The following is a 20,906-nucleotide window of genomic DNA, read 5'->3' on the forward strand; positions in this document are numbered from 1 at the left end:
ACGCTAATTAAATTCTTCAAGTAGTAGTACTTTCTTCTATTTATTTCAGCAAGAAAATAAATTTTAAGAGTATATGCTTTTCTTCTGCATTTTGTGTAGATATTTTAAGTGGAGATAAAGATAAATTAATGATTTTTTTAAGGAAACAAAACCCAAATGGCCTGCAAACAATTATCAGTTGCACTGTTCTGGTTGCTGGGAGAGGGGGAGGGGCAGGCTCTAAGATGAGGCACCAGTCTCTCCCCGAGCTCTTTCTCCAAGGTTCAATTATGGCACATCCATGTGGATCACACTTGATTTTACATAGGAGCTCTATTCAAAATAAAAAGCCAAAAGAGGGGGAGAAAGGGGAGAGGGACTCAAGAGCCATGGCAGATGAAACTGCTGAGCTAATCCTAATATGATTGCACATCAAGAGATGAGAGCAGTTTTCCAAGAATGCTCACCCATAATGTCACCGTAGCTCCTGATAAAAAGTACCATGGAAGACGACTACATAGAGGCATGTAAGGTTCCATCTCCTGCAATTTTGAAGAAATCACAGCAAAATTCAAAATCTACCCTCAAAGTTGGGATGCCAAGCAGTAGTCAAAACCACAAAACCCAGTTAAACTAGAAACCTCCCCCAGAATCCACTACAGCTCATGGGCAGCTACATTCTAGCAATGGTTCCTTCCCTTCAAGGAGAGACCTTCAGGGCTCTTAAGTGAGATATTTCACACAGGGTATGAAACATAATGGATACACACTATATCCTCAGGATTGAATTAGAGTGGTATTCAGGGCCTGGTAGATGGGAAACAAAGTCAAAGCCTGGGGGCTGCTGCTTACATGGACATGCTTTAATAATATTACAGTTTTCTTCTAATTGAACTGAATTGAACTGCATTGCTCTATAATTGCTATACATTATATCAAATAGGGCACCATCTTTATATTTAGTGTTCTGTGTGTTCTTCCACACAGTTCAGGGGACCAGAATTTTCTATCTTGATGTTTGTCTAACTCATTAATGGAAGATATTCATTATATCAGCTGAAATTCTTAGCTATATCAGGAGGCAATGAGATCTTACCCAAAAAAATTGCTATATAGTAAAAAATAGCTGTCAGCAGAAATCTAAATCATGTAATCCTATCCTTTAGATAGGGAGGATTTTTACACCCTGAGGATTTTTAGGGAAGACTGAATGCAAACAGAACTTGACAGGCAGAATAGCTGTCCCAGAGTTTCTACTCAACGTGTGTGCATGTGTATACATGTGTGTCCAATATGTATGTGTTTGTGTGTGCATATTTGTTTATGCACGTGTGTATGTGTGTCCATACATACATGTATGTGTTTCCCAATACAGACTCAAACGTGAGAGCTCTGGTCATCCTGACCCGCTGAAGAAGCACTGCAAGGAAGTCAAAAACCTTGATTTCAAAACCATTCAAGCGGATGACTCACAGTGAATTGATCCATATTGTTTTTCAGCTGGTTTCAAATGTAAACGTTCAGCACATCTTGTTTTTATGGCAATGATTTTAGGCCTGCTTTTAGTTTCCTTTTTATACCATGAAATATGAATAGATACACATCATGTCATTATCATGGCAATGTCTCTTTTAATGTATTTTCTTAATGTCATACAGCTACCCAAGTTGTTAATGTATTTTCCGAGGCGTTTTTCCCCTTTGCTCATTTACTGAATTTTTTGTAATGTCCACTAAAAGTTAATGTTTAGTGAATGCATAAATGTCTAAACTGCGAAAATAATTTTGAGTATTATGCCACAAGAATAGTGCCCTGAACAGAGTGGGAAATTCTGCTGAAGAGACTGTGTTAGAGGCATACTCTATTCTCCCTTTAACAGCGTCAGGCCACACGGTGATTATGGATGATGAAAGGTAGGGACGCTAAGAATATGCGGTCAAGAGTCTGGTCTTTGAAGGCAAAGTACCTCGCATTTTTCACATTAAAAAAAAAAAAAGAGGTACCAAGAAGTCAAATTACTCAGTCACCAACATATAGGTGATTTGCCAGTGAAGGAACCCCAAATCTAGACTTTGCCATCCAGACACAAGTGCAATGATCTTCCCATTATAATAAATTAAAAGGGACTAGGTGAATAAAATTAGGTCTAATAAAACAATCACTCATAAGCTCACTATCTTAATACAATACTATTTTAATTTTGGTATATCAACATAGTATCATTTCCATGTGCATATGTATTTATATACTAAGTCCACTGCATACACATTGTTTTCCATTTTCCTTTTATTTTATTTATTACAAAACTAGGTTATTTCATGGCATGAGGCCTTGTATATGCTTCAAAATCATCTCGTGGCAGGGAGGAGCAATTGTAAATGAAACAAGACTGTCCATGAATTAGTATTCTTTGAAGCTGGGTGATGGGTCTATCCTGGGGTTCGTTATACTTTTCCATCTACTTTTTTTTTTCCTAAAGATTTTATTTATTTATTTGACAGAGAGAGAGAGACAGCGAGAGAGGGAACACAAGCAGGGGGAGTGGGAGGGGGAGAAGCAGGCTTCCCGCCGAGCAGGGAGCCCGATGCGGGGCTGGATCCCAGGACCCTGGGATCATGACCTCGCCGAAGGCAGCCACTTAACTGACTGAGCCACCCGGGCACCCTCTACTTTATTTGTGTATGTTTGAAACACGTGTGAGAAACAAGGAAAGATGTTTATAAGCTTTATATGTTGGAAAATATTTTAAAGGCACATTAAAATATACACTATTATTTGTGTGACGACCTACAGCGGTGACTCCATTGAGACATGCTGCCCGTCAGTGCCCTGACCTACCTTAGTCACTGCATTCATCTTCCTGTGTTTACACATCGCTTCAAATTCCGGTCTCAGCTGGAGCTGTTGTTGCTCCTCTTCGAAATCCACCAGGTCCCACTCATATTCCATTCTGGCCTGTCGCTGTTTCCAAAACTCCAAAAACAATGTGACTGTAGACAAAGAAATGTGTAAAAACAACTGTAATCAAGGGATGGAGAAATAAAGTCCATAACAAAGTAATCTGGGGCTCTTTTTTTCCCCTTGACTTTAAAAAACCATGTTGGCTGAATATGGTTCTTCTGTCACTACTATGTTGGCTTAATAGCAGGTAATAACATTGAAATAATGCATATATAAAAACTCCAGGGCGCCTGGGTGGCTCAGTTGGTTAAGCGACTGCCTTCGGCTCAGGTCATGATCCTGGAGTCCCGGGATCGAGTCCCACATCGGGCTCCCTGCTCGGCAGGGAGTCTGCTTCTCCCTCTGACCCTCCCCCCTCTCATGTGCTCTCTCTCATTCTCGTTCTCTCAAATGAATAAATAAATCTTTAAAAAAACAAAAAAAACACTCCAGTTAATTTCGTAGCAGTCCACTCAAGAAAAAAACATTTCAGGCACGTTACTCTAGTCTGAAGTAATATTTAAACTTAACTTTTTACTAAAACCTAGATTTGGCTTGCATGTTTGTTTTTGTTTTTTTTTTTAGCGAAATCATTCAAGTGATCATACCAGTTTTTCGGGCTTAGGTAAATTTAAGGAAAACATGAGAGCCCCTACCATAGCACAATCTCTGTCTGTCTCTCTGTCTCTGTCTGCCTGTCTCTCTTCCTCTCTCTCTCTTTATATATATATATACATATAATTTTTAATAAACTTCCAATTGCATCATAACATATTTACAGAAAAGTACATAAAACACAACGGTACAATTTAAAGAATTTTCACAAAATGAACATTCCTATGTAATCAGCATCAATATCAAAAAATAGAACATTACCAGAACCCCCAGAAACACTCCCTTATGACTCTTCTTTTTTTTTTTTTTAAAGATTTTATTTATTTATTTGAGAGAGAGAGAATGAGAGAGAGAGAACACCTGAGAGGGGATAGGGTTCAGAGGACGAAGCAGACTCCCTGCCGAGCCGGGAGCCCAATGTGGGACCCGATCCCAGGACCCTGGGATCATGACCTGAGCCGAAGGCAGTTGCTTAACCAACTGAGCCACCCAGGCGCCCTCCCTTATGACTCTTCTAAGATGTAAGTGTAACTAGTATCCTAGCTTCTAATATCATAGGAGAGTTTCACCTGTCTTTGAACTTTTCATAAATGGTGACATACCATAGGTAGCTTTGTGTTAGGTTTTGTTTTGGTTCAACTTTTCTTATAAACTGAATCCATATTGCTGTGTATAGCAAAAGTTCATTTATTTTCATTGCTGTATAGTATCCCATTATTTATGTAAATCACGATTTTGTTTATTCTCAGGTTCATGGGCGTTTCAGCTATTGCTAGGTTTTTTGCTATTATAAATAGTGTTGCTGTGAATGTTCTTGTGCATATCTACTGGTGGGCATATGAATGCCTTTCTCTTGGGTATATATCTAAGAATGGAATACTAACACAATCAATATTAACTTATAATTTTATCACCTGTGATTCAAATTTTAATGTTTCATCTGACACATTCCCTGCTTGCTTTTATTTTAATTTTTAATTTTTTTTTAATTTTTAATTTTTTTTAATAGGATCCACACCCAGCATGGAGCCCAACACGGGACTTGAACCCACAACCTTGAGATCAAGACCTGAGCTGAGATCAAGAATCGGACACTTAACTGACTGAGCTACCCAGGTGCCCCTTTTCCTCCTTTAAAAAAAATTTATTTTATTGTAAGAACAGTTAAGCAGCTTTCTACCATCTTAACAAATTTTAAGTCTACAATACCTTATTGTTGACTATAGGCACAAGGTTGTACAGCAGCTCTCTATAGTTTCTTTATCTTACTTAACTGAGACTATATGCCCATTGATTAGTTACTCCCTTTTTCCCTCACCTCCACTAATTCCCAATAATCTCCATTCTACTCTCTGATTCTATAAATGTGACTATTTTAGATACTTCATATAAATGGGATCAGGAAGGATTTCTCTGTCTGTAACTGGTATATTTCACTGACCATAATATCTTCAAGGTTCATCCATATTGTCACCTATTGCAGAATTTCCTTCTTTTCAAGGGTGAATAGCATATCAAATGTATATACCAACAGTATGTGGTGTATTTATATACCACAATTTCTTTATCTATTCATCTGTCAATGTGGACATTTAGGTAGTTTCCACCTCTCGCTTATTGTGGATAGTGCTTCAGTGAACATAGGAGTCCCAACATCTCTTCAAGATCCTTATTTCAATTATCTGGAGTAAATACTCAGAAGTGGTATTGCTGGATATAGTAGTTCTATTTTTAGTTTTCTGAGGAATTTCCATACTGTTTTCCAGCTGTACCATTTAGCATTCCCACTAACAATGTACAAAAATTTATTATAATTCTCCACATCCTCACCAGCTCTTGTCTTTTGTTGTCTTGGTAATAGCCATCCTGACAGGTGTGAGATGACATCTCATTGTGGTTTTGATTTGCATTTCCCTGGTAACTAGTGACACTAAGCATTTCTTCATATACCTATTGGCCATTTGTATATATTCTTTGGAGAATGTCTATTTGAGTCCTTTGTCCATTTTAAAATCAGGTTATTAGGGTTTTTTCACTATTTTTTCAAAGATTTTATTTATTTATTTGAGAGAGAGAGAGAAAGAGAGCGAGCATGAGTGGGGAGGGGCAGAGGGAGAGGAGAAAGAATTTGAAACAGACTCCAAACTAAGCACAGAGCCTGACATAGGGCTTGATTCCACGACTGCAAGATCATGACCTGAGCCGAAACAGAGTCAGATGCCTAACCGCCCTGGGTTTTTTCACTATTGAGTTTCAGGAGTTCCTTAAGTATTTTGGAGATTCACCCCTTATCAGAGATATGATTTGCAAATATTTTCTGCCATTCCATGGGTTGTCTTTTCACTCTGCCATTTTCTATGCTGCACAGAAACTTTTTAGCTTGATGCAGTCCAACTTGTTTTTGGTTTCTGTTACCTGGGCTTTGGTGTTATGTCCAGGAAATAACTGCCAAGATCAGTGTCATGAAGTTTTTCCTTAAATTTTCTTTGAGGAGTTTTATATAGTTCCAGGTCTTACATTTAAGATTTTATCCAATTTTGAAGTGATTTTTGTGTATAGTGTAAGATAAAGGTTCAATTTCATTATTTTGCATGTAGATATCCAATTTCTCCACACCATTTGTTGAAGAGACTATCCCTTCCCCATTGTGTATTCTTGGAAATCTTGTCGAAGATTAGTTAACCATATATGTATGGGTTTATTTCTGAACTTTATTCTGTTCTACTGGTCTGTATATCTGTCTTTATGCCAGTGCCATATTGTTTTGATTACTGTAGCTTTGCAATTTTGAAATCAAGAAGTGTGATGTCTCCAGCTTTGCTCTTTCTCAAGACTGACCCAGCTACTTCAAGACTCTTGTGATTCTACATGAACTTTTTTCAGTTGTTTTTCCCATTTCTGTTAAAAAATGCCATTGGGATTTTGGTAGAGATCATATTGAATATTTAGATCACTTTGGGTAGTATGGAAAAATTAATAATATTAAATCTTCCAATCCATGAGCATGGGATGGCTTATTATATTATTCCTCCAAATATTTAGAAATATAGATACTGTTTGCTTTGCGTGGTTACAGTATGCATGTTCCAGTTTCCATGGGTTAGTTATATAACACAAGTCCCCCAGCATGACTCAAAGTTCAGGTACTGCAGTAAATTAATTGTGAACTGTTGCATAAAGTACAAATTTTGCTGTTAGTTCTTCAAACCACAAATCACTATATAAATAGCAGATGTATAGCATGATTAGTGACCAATCACATCACGTTAAATGCTGCTGGTGTTTGAACCACTACATATCTGTTACTCCATTAATGCACAGAGAGCAAAGCATCCATTTGTTTTCTCCTTGTCTTCCATGTGACATTTTACAAAAATGGTTATCAAAAGATAGTACTGATCAACAAGGACGAAAGTATAGCAAGGAATAAAAAGTGATTAACAAATAAAGCATAAATGGAGTTACAGAAGAAATAGAGGACTCTGAGAAAAACAAACTGAGGGTTCTGGGGGGGAGGGGGTGGGAGGATGGGTTGGCCTGGTGGTGGGTATTGAGGAGGGCACGTTCTGCATGGAGCACTGGGTGTTATGCACAAACAATGAATCATGGAACACTACATCTAAAACTAATGATGTAATGTATGGGGATTAACATAACAATAAAAAAAAAGAAAGAAATAGAGGACTCTGAGAATATTGACACTGCTGCCATTTGAGAGACTACACATAGAGCCAGAGAAATCTAGCAAAGGCAATCTTACTGCCATAAATGAAGAAAGCAGTTGTGAGGAAGAGGATGATGTCCCACAGGAAGTGACGTTGGCAAAACCTTCAGCTTAAAGGGACTCTCAGAGACGGTTCATTACAATGAAGGCATAGAGGATAAGCTAATGCTCACATCAGATTGTTCTATCCTTTCCCACCCTTTTTCCCTATCAAAATCTTATTTTTTAAAAAAACCAAAACAAATTCCATATCTTCCATAGTTATCTCAATTCCTCTAGTCAAGAAATAATTCCTTCCTCCTCTGTACTTCCTCAGCACTTAAAATTTAATGAGAGCATGTATTGGATTCTGGCCAAATTAGATTGTGACCTTCTTAAGAACAGGTTATATTTCACTCATTTATTTATTCACTTTTTATTTTTTTTTATTATTATTATTTTTAAAGATTTTATTTATTTATTTGCAAGAGAGAATGAGAGACAGAGAGCACGAGAGGGAAGAGGGTCAGAGGGAGAAGCAGACCCCCTGCTGAGCAGGGAGCCCGATGTGGGACTTGATCCCGGGACTCCAGGATCATGACCTGAGCCGAAGGCAGTCGCTTAACCGACTGAGCCACCCAGGTGCCCGATTTATTCACTTTTTAATTTAATACTGACTGAGACAGATGGCTTTTACTCATTTATTCATTTCTTTACTCATGTGTTCAGTAGATACATTGTTACTAGGAGAACAAAGTTTTAAGAGCATAGTATAATTAAGCAGTGTTTTAGTATTCCAATATTTCCCTGAAGGAGATCTACTTGCATACTTAGAAGCTGCTTCCTAAAGGTTTGGCTTCCCTAGTCAGGCTGCATCTAGGTGCTGATTGAGATCTTCCCCCTTTGGGACACTGACAGGTCTTGGCATACCCCCAAATACTGGGAACCACTAAGAACAAAGAAGGCAGTGGAGATAATCACAGAGTTTAGAGAGATGACCAAGAGTTCAGACTGGATTGATCAAAAAGATTCATCTCCTATACCAGATCACATGGTCAGGACTGGGAGAGGTAGTTGTTTTATCTAATGCACAGAAACCAACACAGAGAGACAAAGCAAATGAAGAAACCCAGAAATATGTTCCAAACAACAACAACAAAACAAAAAGAAAAAGAAAATAAACCTTAGTAAAGGACCTTAATGAAATGAAGATAAATGATTTACCTGATAGGGAGTTCAAAATAATGGTCATAAAAGATGCTTACCAAGGTCAGAAGAACAATGTGTGAACAAAGTGAGAATCTGAACAAAGAGACAAAATATAAAAAAGTAATAAACACAGAGAGCTGAAGAATGCAATACTGTACTTAAAAATTTCAGTAGAGTGATTCCACAGAAGATTAGATCAAGTGAAGCAAGGATCAGCAAAACTGAAAACAAAGCAGTGATGAATTCACAGAGGAGCAAAAAGAAAAAAGAGTGAAATCAGCTTAAGGGACTTAGGAGACAATATCAAGCTGACCAACATTTATATTATAGGCTCCCAAAGGGAGAAGAGGGTAAGACAGGAGCAGAAAACTTACTCAAAGATATAATGTTTGAAAACATCCCTAACATGGCGGCGGGGGGAAGGAGGAGATATATCAAATCCTGGAAGCCAAAAGCATTCCAAATGAGTCCAAAAAGACCCACACTACGACACACTATAATTAAATTCTCAAAAGGTAAAGGCAAAGAGAGAATCTTACAACAACAAGAGAAAAACAACTTGTTATGTACAAGGGAACCATCATAAGACTATCAGCAGATTTTTCAGGAGAAACTTTGCAGGCCAGGAAGAAGTGACATGATATAGTCAAAGTGCTGAAAAACAAAAACTGCCAACCAAGAATATTCTAACCGGCAAGCTCTCCTTCAGAACTGAAGAGGAGATAAAGAGTTTTCCAGACAAGCAAAAGCTAAAGGAGTTCATCACCACCAAGATGGCCTGGCCTTATAAGAAATGTTAAAGGGACTTCTTTGATATGAGATAAAAGAATGCTAATTAGTAACATGAAAACATATGAAAATATAAATCTCACTAGTAAAGATAAATATATAGTTATATATAGTTAAATTCAGAATACTTTAATGTGATGGGAATGGGTAAGTCATTTATAAAACTAGTATGAAGGTTAAAAGACAAAAAGTAGTAAAAATAACTATACAATAACTGGTTAATGAATAAACAAGACAAAAAATGTAAATTGTGACATCAAAAGCATAAAAAACGGAGAGGAAAGTAAAAATACCAAACTTTAGCATGCATTCAAAGTTAATCTGTCTTAGCTTACCATAGACTATTCCTAACTATAAGATGTTTTATATAAGCCTTGTGGTATTCACAAAGCAAAAACCTATAACAGATACCTAGAAGATAAAAAGAAAGGAATATGAGCATACCATTAGAGAAAATTATCATTGCCCAAAGCAGGAGGGCAAGACAGGAAGGAACAAAGAAATTATAAAACATCCAGAAAAAAAATTAAAATGGCAAACGTAAGTCCACACCTACCAATTATGACTTTAATGGAAATAAACTAAATTCTCCAGTCAAAAGTCTTGGAATGGCTGAATGAGTAAAAAACAAGACCCAACTATATGTGAACTGCAAGAGACTCACTACAGCTTTAAGGACATACATATTGAAAGGGAAGGGATGAAAAAAGATATTCAGTACAAATGGAAACCAAAAGAAAGCAAGGTTAGTTATACTTCTATCAGACAAAATAGACTTTAGACAAAGGCTATAATAAGAGGCAAAGAAAATCATTACATAGTGATAAGGACTAGTATTGTTCCTTTAACCTAGAATGTGTTAAGGACTCAAATTTGGCCACGATCCTCAAAAAGCAAAGGTGAACCAATTCACTACTAGAGTAAACTTTTCCCAGAGAACTGATGGTAGCACCTCTTCACACACACAAAGGTCTGTATGTTCCACATATGGCGGCTTCTGTGATGAAATAGAAGGTTGCAGTGGGTGCACAATCTCTCTCATTGGAAACAACTGCAAACTATTGTATTTGCTGTAATTGGTGCACCTCTCATGCACTGTTCATTCCGAGTAATGATAGAGGAAGGACTTGGCAGCCATACGATAAAAGCTGGACTTAGCAAAGTTGGGGTAATTAGAGGATTGTTAGTAAGATCTCTCTGTCCTCTGTTCTTTAAATCTAGGCTGCTCTCTTCACATAGCAGCTCTGCATTTAGCTCTGCTAAATCCCTCTGCTTCACACCCATATCCCCATGTTTTGGTGTCTTTTTGCCTGGATTAAGCTACCCTTGTTCTCTTGCCCAGTTTTCAAATGTACATATTGTTGAAGACTTTTTTTTTCAAGTTGGAAAGAAAAAAGTATATTTTTTCCCAGAGTCCCCTGAAATTTGGGACATGTTTTAGAAGTCTTCAGGCTTCCTCCTGCTGAGTTACTCTTACATAAAATATTTTCCTCACTGATGGCAGGAACAACTTCATGACACCTCTGTTTCTCATGTAAAATGAAAAAGATGAAATACTGGGACATTTCCAAAATTAAGGGGAATTCTACTTTACATGGAAGATTCTTAACAAACGGAACTGGAAGCTGGAACCAGAATTATACACAGGAAATTTAGATTCAAACATGGATTTATTAGCCCTCAACAGTTTTTGATTCTTGTTCAGCTTTGTGCCCATGATTCAATATCATCCAGCCAACACATATTTATGTGTATTCTCTCCTGCATTAAGTACTTATTGAGCTGGTTTTTTTACCATAGTGCTGGGAGACAGTATGAGCTGAATGCATACAAAGTTTCAAAAATGATATTATCTCTCAGAGAAATAAAGAGACGATCAATAAAGACCTTTTTGGACCAAGGACCAAGGACTACAGACCACCGATGTAGACTCCATCAGTGTACTGATGCTAGCTAGCAAAGACACAAAGGTCCAAAATCACTTTTGGTGTATAAGGTATGCCATCTGTATATGTTAGATATATGTTATACAGATGGGTCACATAACACATAACCTAGAGAAAGTTGTTTTTTTATATGACTATTTACTCACCCCAAATTCCCATGAATATTGCAAAGAACACTGTTGACTCGTTATCAAATAAATGGGAGATCTGTAAAAACAGCAATAACATCACAAAGGCTACTTAGTGTATCAAATGCGATACAAAAAGAGAGAAATTCCAAGTCTTTTCATCGTTCCACAATGCATACATACCTTTGAAGCCAAACACGTGGTATTTAGTCTCCAATAATCACACACTTGATCACAGAGTGGACACATGATAATCTGACCTCCAATTGTAGGGTCACAGATCTCAGTGCTGCAGAGGGAACAGCAAAGTTATTTTCAAAGTGATGTGCTTTCAGGTGACAGAACCACTGTCTATACAGCTTCTCACATATGGCGGAGGGGTAATAAAGCAGCAATTTGTCGTTGGTCAAGTCATGTTTTGAGAAACAGAATATTTACAGCTGATCATTAAAAACAGATTTTCCATAAAACACCAGGTGAGGGGCAACTGTTACGTTTTGTTTTGTTTTTCTCTCAAAAATATCAATTATCTACCTGCCATCAGGAAACATTCTGAGAACATGCCAGGGAAATAATAACAACAGTCTCAGTTAGTATAACAGCGAGATGTTCTCTCTGTTTGGGCAATTCAGTTGCACTCACCTGCTTGAGTTACCATCCATTGATAATAAGCCGTAAATGAAACAAGCTAAGCCAACTATAGCTGCAAAGGACAGCATTTCGGTGTAAAATCCAAGAAAGACAAAATACATGGCAATTTTTTCTCCAAAATAATTCCTATGAAAGAAGGTAGAAATAAGATCAAAAGTTAGAAGAATGATACCATCCAGAGAGCTTTGTTGTATTCAGACAAGACCTATATTCCTGGCTCCTTTGCTTTCTAGCCCTGCGATTTTGGTAAAGTTACTAAACTCTCCTCACTTTGGTTTCCACAACACAAAATACAGGATGATGCTTATCCACAGAATTGGTATAATGACTAAAGGAGATAGCACATAAAAGTCAGAAACCAACTGAGTATAAGTTAAGTTTTAATTCTGAGATAATAAGGTAATTTGAAAAGCTTCTAAGTTTTAAGGAGAGTTTAAATGTATTGAAATAAACTGCAGAACATTCTGCAATGTAACTTCCAGCAATTAAGATCAAATCACATTCACAATGTGAATGGAGTTTGGCTTTATTTCTCTTTCTAATATAAAGAAGGTACTCTGACCACATTAGACAAGGTTCTATGTATAAGCTTCCATCTTCCTGCAATTTTGGATCTCTGATGGATGTTTACAGGGTTGTGAGATGGGTAGCAAACCAAGGAATTAAAAATGACCACGTAATAAGAGTTCCGTAAAATACGCAGTTCGGTTCTTGCTTTACAAAAAGTTAAAAAGTTACAGCATTACGCGTCCTAAGTGTTTAAGTCTTACCACCAAGGTTTTTTTCTTGTTTCTATTTTTGTTTTTCAGACCAAGTCCCCCCTTAAGGAATCCCTTAAGGAATCCGAGAATATAGTTTTCTCTGTCTCAAAAACCTCATTTTTTAAAACCAGATTAATCCTCCTATTCATATAGAGTTTGGCTTATCAAATCTGTGAAACCTTTCCACAGTTTCCAAGGCAGATAGATATGATCCCTTCTGGGTTCTAATAGCATGCTATACCACCATCTATTACATGACTTAATATTAACTTATAATTTCCATACATGCTCAAAAATACAACTCTGAACATAAGGGTATAAACTTAATTTCCCAGTATTTACATATTTTCTTGTATTCAGTACTAATTTTATTGAGCCTCATATTCTTCAAGTACTCAAACGTCCTAATCTTTTCTAATTAAAATAGGCATCTCGCTGCTTATACCATCTTTCATTCTTTTCACTGATTATAAACATTTTTGCACTGTTGTTTTCTCTTGTTCTGTTCCTCAAATCACTATAAACTTGAAATTAAATTATAACTCCATCATGGTCCCTTGTTAATTTGCCACTCCCAAATTCCTTAGGCTCACTTACACTTAGAATAAGTGAATTTGTTTTTTTCTTTTTTGCTGAAAAATACAGCAATTACTTCAATACTGCATAATATAAAAATCTTTTTTTTTTAAGATTTTGTTTATTTACTTGAGAGAGAGAGAGAGAGCACGAGCCAGGGGAGGGCCAGAGGGAGAAGGAGAAGGAGACTACCCATTGAGCACAGAGCCCAACACATGACTGGATCCCAGGACCCTGAGATCATGACCTGAGCTGAAGGCAGATGCTTAACCAACTGAGCTACCCAGGCACCCCAAAACATCAAAATCTTTTAATAAAGGATAAAAATATTTGATTTTGTGGAGTTTACTATTCATCATATCTATTTCCACTTGATGTTTTAAAAATTACAAAACCAATCATTTTTTGAAGTGAAGATATTAATATTACTGCTATAGATTTAACCTAAATTCTTTGGGAATTCATGAAGAGACCAGATATTTCAACAACCTTAATTTTAAAGAACTACCTTTTTCTCCCTTTTAAATTTCAAGAATCTTACTCCTTGAGAACTAAAAAAAAAAGTCTTCAAGAATTCCAGACTTATAATTAGTATTAAAAAATTCTTTAAAAGAGAAATTCTCAGATGAGCATTTATTATATATGGAATCATAGAAATTATTTTACTAAACTTTCGATTTGGGAAGCTTAACAATCACAGATTAACAACTAAACCATCTCTTGCAAATGTAAAATGCAAAAGACATATCTCAGATTTGTATTATGGCAAAAATGTACACAGTATTGAAGTAACATTTAAGATGTTAAATTATCTCATTATTCATAACAAAGAAAATGGGAGAACTCTAATAATATGAGATACTCTATAAAGACCCAAATATAAAGAGAACCTTTCTTTTGAGTATTTATTTTTAGAAAAATGAGCCTTATATGCATACCTACAGTATTTCTTAATCTGCCCATTTTACTTACTAGACTTTGAACCCATCTGTAGCCCCATAGCATCTAAACAGCACGTTGACAAGTAGGAGACATTCATTAATATTGTTTGTGAGATCTGGTGAGAAGGCATTGGTCTAATTTTATATTTCCAAGACTTATTCTGAGCCACAGCAAATAATCAAAAGAATGATGATATAATTGAGCTGAGTATGGGCTTGAGGAATGAGCAAACAAATGCAAACATTTAATTAAAAGGGATTCATTTTTATAGTGAATTTATGGCATCTGAGACACTTAGCTATTACATTTAATAACATTTGAATAGCACCATTATATTCAATATAAATATATTTATTCTAAGCTATTTACTATATAGGCATATATTAAGTATTAAACCACTCAGAATAGGTGATATCAAAAGAAAAATAGAGAGAGCTCTTAAATTGGAAAGAAAAAATAAGATCAGAGGGCATGTAACACTGAAGACTGATACACCAATGATGGCAACCTCAGTATTCCTACCTTTTCTTTAAAAATAAAATCTAATATGACAAAATGATCAGTACCCAAAAGACAGCAAAACTATTTACAAATGTTTGAACATGAAACTAAAGTTTGGTGTAGAGGTAACATGAACTATGTGAAATCTCAGAAATCAGACTCCTAAATTCTAAATCTCTTTCTAGCCATCCCAAGGCATCCTGTCTTCCTTTTTTTTTTTTTTTTGAAATTTTCCATATCCAATCATCCACTAAATGCAATAAATTTTGTTATAAAAATCTTTTTCTAATCCATAGTTGCCTCTCTTTTCTATTACCAATATCTTGCATGTGACCATCAATACCTATTCCTGAAAATTTTTAATAGCCTCCTTACTTCTCTGACCTCAGTCTTGCATCCATCTCTCAACTATCTTCATTTCCAATGAGGTGATGGTTCTTTTTTTTTTTTTTGTAGTTTTTAATTTTATTATGTTATGTTAGTCACCATACAATACATCATTAGTTTTTGTTTTGTTTTGTTTTTTTAAAGACTTTATTTATTTATTTGACAGAGAGAGAGAACAAGTATGTAGAGAGGCAGGCAGAGGGAGAGGGAGAAGCAAGCGCCCCGCTGAGCAGGGAGCCCAATGTGGGGCTCGATCCCAGGACCCTGGGATCATGACCTGAGCCGAAGGCAGCGGCTTAACCGACTGAGCCACCTAGGTGCCCCACATCATTAGTTTTTGATGTAGTGATCCATGATCCATTGTTTTCGTATAACACCCAGTGCTCCATGCAGTACGTGCCCTCCTTAATACCCATCACCGGGCTAACCAATCCCCCTTCCCCCTCCCCTCTAAAACGCTGTTTGTTTCTCAGGTCCATAGTCTCTCATCGTTCATCTCTCCCTCCAAATCCCCCCGCCCATTTTTCCCTTCCTTCTCCTAAAGTCCTCCATGTTATTCCTTATGTTCCACAAATAAGTGAAACCATATGATAATTGACTTTCTCTGCTTGACTTATTTCACTTAGCATAATCTCCTCCAGTCCCATCCATGTTGATGTAAAAGTTGGGTATTCATCTTTTCTGATGGCTGAGTAATATTCCATTGTATATATGGACCACATCTTCTTTATCCATTCATCTGTTGAAGGGCATCTCGGCTCTTTCCACAGTTTGACTATTGTGGACATTGCTGCTATGAACACTGGGGTGCATATGGCCCTTCTTTTCACTACATCTGTGTCTTTGGGGTAAATACCCAGGAGTGCAATTGCTGGGTCATAGGGTAGCTCTATTTTTAAATTTTTGAGGCACCTCCACACTGTTTTCCAAAGTGTTGGCTGTACCAACTTGCATTCCCACCAACAGTGTAAGAGGGTTCCCCTTTCTCCACAACCTCTCCAACATTTGTTGTTTCTTTCCCTGTCCACTTTTGCCATTCTAACTGGTGTAAGGTGGTATCTCAGTGTGGTTTTGATTTTGATTTCCCTGACAGCTAATGATGATGAACATTTTTTCATGTGTCTGTTAGCCATTTGTATGTCTTCTTCAGAGAAGTGTCTGTTCATCTCTTCTGCTCACTTTTTGACTTGATTATTTGTTTTTTGGGTGTTGAGTTTGAGAAGTTCTTTATAGATTTTGGATACCAGCCCTTTATCTGTAGTGTCATTTGCAAATATCTTCTCCCATTCTGTGGGTTGCCTCTTTGTTTTGTTGACTGTTTCCTTTGCTGTGCAGAAGCTTTTTATCTTGATGAAGTCCCCAAAGTTCATTTTTGCTTTTCTTTCACTAGTTTTTGAAGATGTATCTTGAAAGAAGTTGCTGTGGGCAATGTCAAAGAGGTTACTGCCTATGTTCTCCTCTAGGATTTTGATGGATTCCTGTCTCACATTGAGGTCTTTCATCCACTTTGAGTTTATCTTTGTGAATGGTGTTAGAGAATGGTCAAGTTTCATTCTTCTGCATGTGGCTATCCAATTCTCCCAGCACCATTTATTGAAGAGACTGTCTTTTTTCCATTGCATGTTTTTTCCTGCTTTGTCAAAGATTATTTGACCATAGAGTTGAGGGTCCATATCTGGGTTCTCTATTCTGTTCCATTGGTCTGTATGTCTGCTTTTGTGCCAGTACCATGCTGTCTTGGTGATCACAGCTTTGTAATACAGCTTGAAATCGGGCAACGTGATGCCCCCAGCTTTGTTTTTCTTTTTCAACATCTCCTTGGCGATTCGGGGTCTTTTCTGATTCCATACAAATTTTAGGATTGTTTGTTCCAGCACTTTGAAAAATGTCATTGGAATTTTGATCGGGATGGCATTGAAGGTATAGATTGCTCTGGGTAGCATAGACATTTTAACAATGTTTATTCTTCCGATCCATGAGCATGGAATATTTTTCCAACTTTTTGTGTCTTCTTCAATTTCTTTCATGAGTGTTTTGTAGTTCCTAGAGTATAGATCCTTTACCTCTTTGGTTAGGTTTATTCCGAGGTATCTTATGGTTTTTGGTGCTATTGTAAATGGAATCGTTTCTTTAATTTCTCTTTCTACAGTTGCGTTGTTAGTGTATAAGAAAGCAACTGATTTCTGTGCATTGATTTTGTATCCTGCCACATTACTGAATTGCTGGATGAGTTCTAGTAATTTGGGGGTGGAGTCTTTTGGGTTTTCCACATAAAGTATCATGTCGTCTGCGAAAAGAGTGAGTCTGACTTCTTCTTTGCCAATTTGAATACCTTTTATTTCTTTTTGTTGTCTGATTGCTGTTGCTAGGACTTCTAGTACTATGTTGAACAACAGTGGTGAGAGTGGGCACCCTTGACGTGTTCCTGATCTTAAGGGAAAGGCTCTCAGCTTTTCCCCATTGAGGATGATATTCGCTGTGGGTTTTTCATAGATGGATTTTATGAGCTTGAGGAATGTTCCCTCTATCCCTATACTCTGGAGAGTTTTAATCAGGAACGGCTGTTGTATTTTGTCAAATGCTTTTTCTGCATCAATTGAGAGGACCATATGGTTCTTCTCCCTCCTCTTATTAATGTGTTCTATCACATTGATTGATTTGCGAATGTTGAACCACCCTTGCATCCCAGGGATAAGTCCCACTTGGTCGTGGTGGATGATCCTTTTAATGTATTGTTGGATCCTATTAGCTGAGATTTTGTTGAGGATTTTGGAATCCATATTCATCAGGGATATCGGTCTGAAATTCTCCTTTTTGATGGGGTCTTTGCTTGGTTTGGGGATTAAGGTAATGCTGGCCTCATAGAATGAGTTTGGAGGTTTTCCTTCTGTTTCTGTTTTTTGAAACAGCTTCAGTAGAATAGGTATTATTTCTTCTTTGAATGTTTGGTAGAATTCCCCAGGGAATCCATCAGGCCCTGGACTCTTGTTTTTTGGGAGGTTTTTGATCACTGCTTCAATCTCGTTACTGGTTATTGGCCTATTCAGGTTGTCAATTTCTTCCTGTTTCAGTCTTGGCAGCTTATAGGTTTCCAGGAAGGCCTCCATTTCATCCAGATTGCTCAGTTTATTGGCATATAGTTGTTGATAATACTTTCTAATAATTGTTTCTATTTCCTTGGTGTTAGTCGTGATCTCTCCCCTTTCATTCATAATTTTATTAATTTGGGTCCTTTCTCTCTTCTTTTGGATAAGTCTGGCCAGTGGTTTATCAATCTTATTAATTCTTTCAAAGAACCAGCTTCTAGTTTCATTGATCTGATCCACTGTGTTACTGGTTTCTAATTCATTGATTTCTGCTCTAATTTTAATTATTTCTCTTCTAATGCGTGGCTTAGGCGTCGTTTGTTGCTTTTTCTCTAGTTCTTTAAGGTGTAGAGTTAGTTGGTCAATTCAGGATTTTTCTATTTTTTTGAGTGAGGCTTGGATGGCTATGTATTTCCCCCTTAGGACTGCCTTTGCAGTATCCCATAGGTTTTGGACCGATGTGTTTTCGTTCTCATTGATTTCCATGAATTGTTTAAGTTCTTCTTCGATTTCTTGGTTGACCCAAACATTTTTTTTTTTTTGACCCAAACATTCTTGAGCAGAGTGGTCTTCAGCTTCTAAGTGTTTGAATTTCTGCCAATTTTTTTCTTGTGATTGAGTTCCAGTTTTAGAGCATTGTGGTCTGAGAATATGCAGGGAATAATCTGAATCTTTTGGTATCAGTTGAGACCTGATTTGTGACCCAGTATATGGTCTATTCTGGAGAAAGTTCCATGTGCACTCGAAAAGAATGAGTATTCTGTTGTTTTAGGGTGGAATGTTCTGTAAATATCTATGAGGTCCATCTGGTCCAATGTATCATTCAAAGCTCTTGTTTCCTTGTTGATTTTCTGCTTAGATGATCTGTCCATTGCTGAGAGTGGAGTATTGAGGTCTCCTACAATTAACGTATTGTTATCAATATGACTCTTTATTTTGGTTAACAGTTGGCTTATGTAGATGGCTGCTCCCATGTTGGGGGCATAGATATTTACAATTGTTAGATCTTCTTGTTGGATAGAACCTTTAAGAATGATATAGTGTCCTTCTGTGTCTCTTATTACAGACTTTAGTTTAAAATCTAATCTGTCTGATATAAGAATTGCTACCCCAGCTTTCTTTTGAGGTCCGCTGGCATGGAAGATAGATCTCCATCCCTTCACTTTGAGTCTGGATGAATCTTTAGGTTCAAAATGAGTCTCTTGTAGACAGCATATGGATGGATCCTGTCTTTTTATCCAATCTGCAACCCTGTGCCATTTTATGGGAGCATTTAGGCCATTCACATTGAGAGCGATTATTGAAAAATTTGAATTAATTGTCATCATGTTGCCTGTGAAGACCTTGTTTTTATGGATTGTCCCTGTAAATTTCTGTTGTAGATCACTCTTGGGGTCTTTCTCCTTTTATAGAACCCCCCTTAATATTTCTTGCAGGGCCGGCTTAGTGGTCACATATTCTTTCAACTTCTGCTGGTCGTGGAAGCTCTGCATCTCTCCATCCATTCTAAATGAAAGCCTTGCCGGATAAAGTATTCTTGGCTGCATGTTCTTCTCATTTAGTACCCTGAATATGTCTTGCCAGGCCTTTCTGGCTTGCCAGGTCTCTGTGGATAGGTCTGACGTTATTCTGATGTTCCTCCCTCTGTACATAAGGAATCTCTTCCCCCTAACTGCCCTTAAGATGGTTTCCTTGGTTCTAAGATTTGCAAGTTTTACTATTACATGCCGGGGTGTTGGCCTGTTTTCCTTGATCTTAGGAGGGGTCCTCTCTGCCTCTAGGACTCGAATGTTTGTTTCATTCCCCAGATTAGGGAAGTTCTCAGCTACGATTTGCTCAAATACATCTTCTAGCCCTCTCTCTCTCCACTCCCTCCGGGATTCCAATTATTCTGACATTGGAACGCCTCATGGTATCACTTATTTCTCTGATTCTATTTTCATGGATTCTGAGTTGTTTTTCCCTGGCTTCCTCTTTTCCCTTTTTATCTATTATACTGTCTTCCAGATCGCTTATTCTCTCTTCTGTCTCAGTTACCTTAGCTGTTAGATTATCTAGATTGGATTGGATCTCATTGATAGCATTTTTAAGTTCTGCCAATTCAGCTTTCATTTCTGCCCTTAGAGACTCTATGTTGCCATTAACTGATTTCTCCATTCTAGCCATTGTCTTCACAATTGATAGCCTGAATTCCATCTCTGACATCTTGGTTATATCTGCATCCATTTGTAAATCTGCAGCGTAAGTCATAATCTCTGAGTCTTTTCTGTTTTGGGGGCTCCTCCTCCTAGTCATTCTGTTGATGGGTGTTTGAGGGAATGTATAGAGTCCAAATTATTGACCAGAACCCAAGCAAGATGCACCTGTTTTCTTGGGACCGTAGGGTTGCTGGCCTCTTGTTTTCCCAGCCTGTCTTCTGCGGGAGGGGCCTGCCGTGCTGTTACCCAGGCAACCCTGTTTGGGCGGAGTTGCCCTGCGCCCCTGTGGCGGGGGATGGGCTCAGTGGGAATCAGTCTTTGGGGCTTTTGTTCTCTGGCACCTTTCCCTGGCGGCTTTCCGCGTTTCTTCCGCGAGTCAGAGCAGAAGAGACCGTTTCCAACCCTCTGCCTCAGAGCAGAGAGACCTCAGTCTGTTCTTCAGTGAACTCTCCAGGCCACACTCTCTCAGTTTCTGTCCGTGCTGCTATAAACTGC

At 37.6% G+C, this 20,906-nt stretch overlaps 1 protein-coding gene across 2 annotated transcripts in view; it reads right to left on the reverse strand.

Annotated features, from left to right (window-relative positions):
* The window catches only part of ANO5 (anoctamin 5), a 106,417-nt gene that overhangs the window by 24,053 nt on the left and 61,458 nt on the right, over window positions 1–20,906 (reverse strand). For both annotated transcript variants that reach the window (XM_064576730.1, XM_045895285.3), the window contains exons 10-14: window positions 11,952–12,086; window positions 11,493–11,598; window positions 11,328–11,388; window positions 2,818–2,969; window positions 447–521 (exon numbers count right to left, since the gene is read on the reverse strand). In XM_064576730.1, coding sequence (XP_064432800.1) covers window positions 447–521; window positions 2,818–2,969; window positions 11,328–11,388; window positions 11,493–11,598; window positions 11,952–12,086 — 529 coding nt within the window. The remainder of the gene's footprint in view (window positions 1–446; window positions 522–2,817; window positions 2,970–11,327; window positions 11,389–11,492; window positions 11,599–11,951; window positions 12,087–20,906) is intronic.

This window comes from Mirounga angustirostris, unplaced genomic scaffold, assembly GCF_029215605.1.
Source record: "Mirounga angustirostris isolate CCGP_5_RB_7025 unplaced genomic scaffold, mMirAng1.0.hap1 SCAF_13, whole genome shotgun sequence".
NCBI classification, from domain to species: Eukaryota; Metazoa; Chordata; class Mammalia; order Carnivora; family Phocidae; genus Mirounga; species Mirounga angustirostris.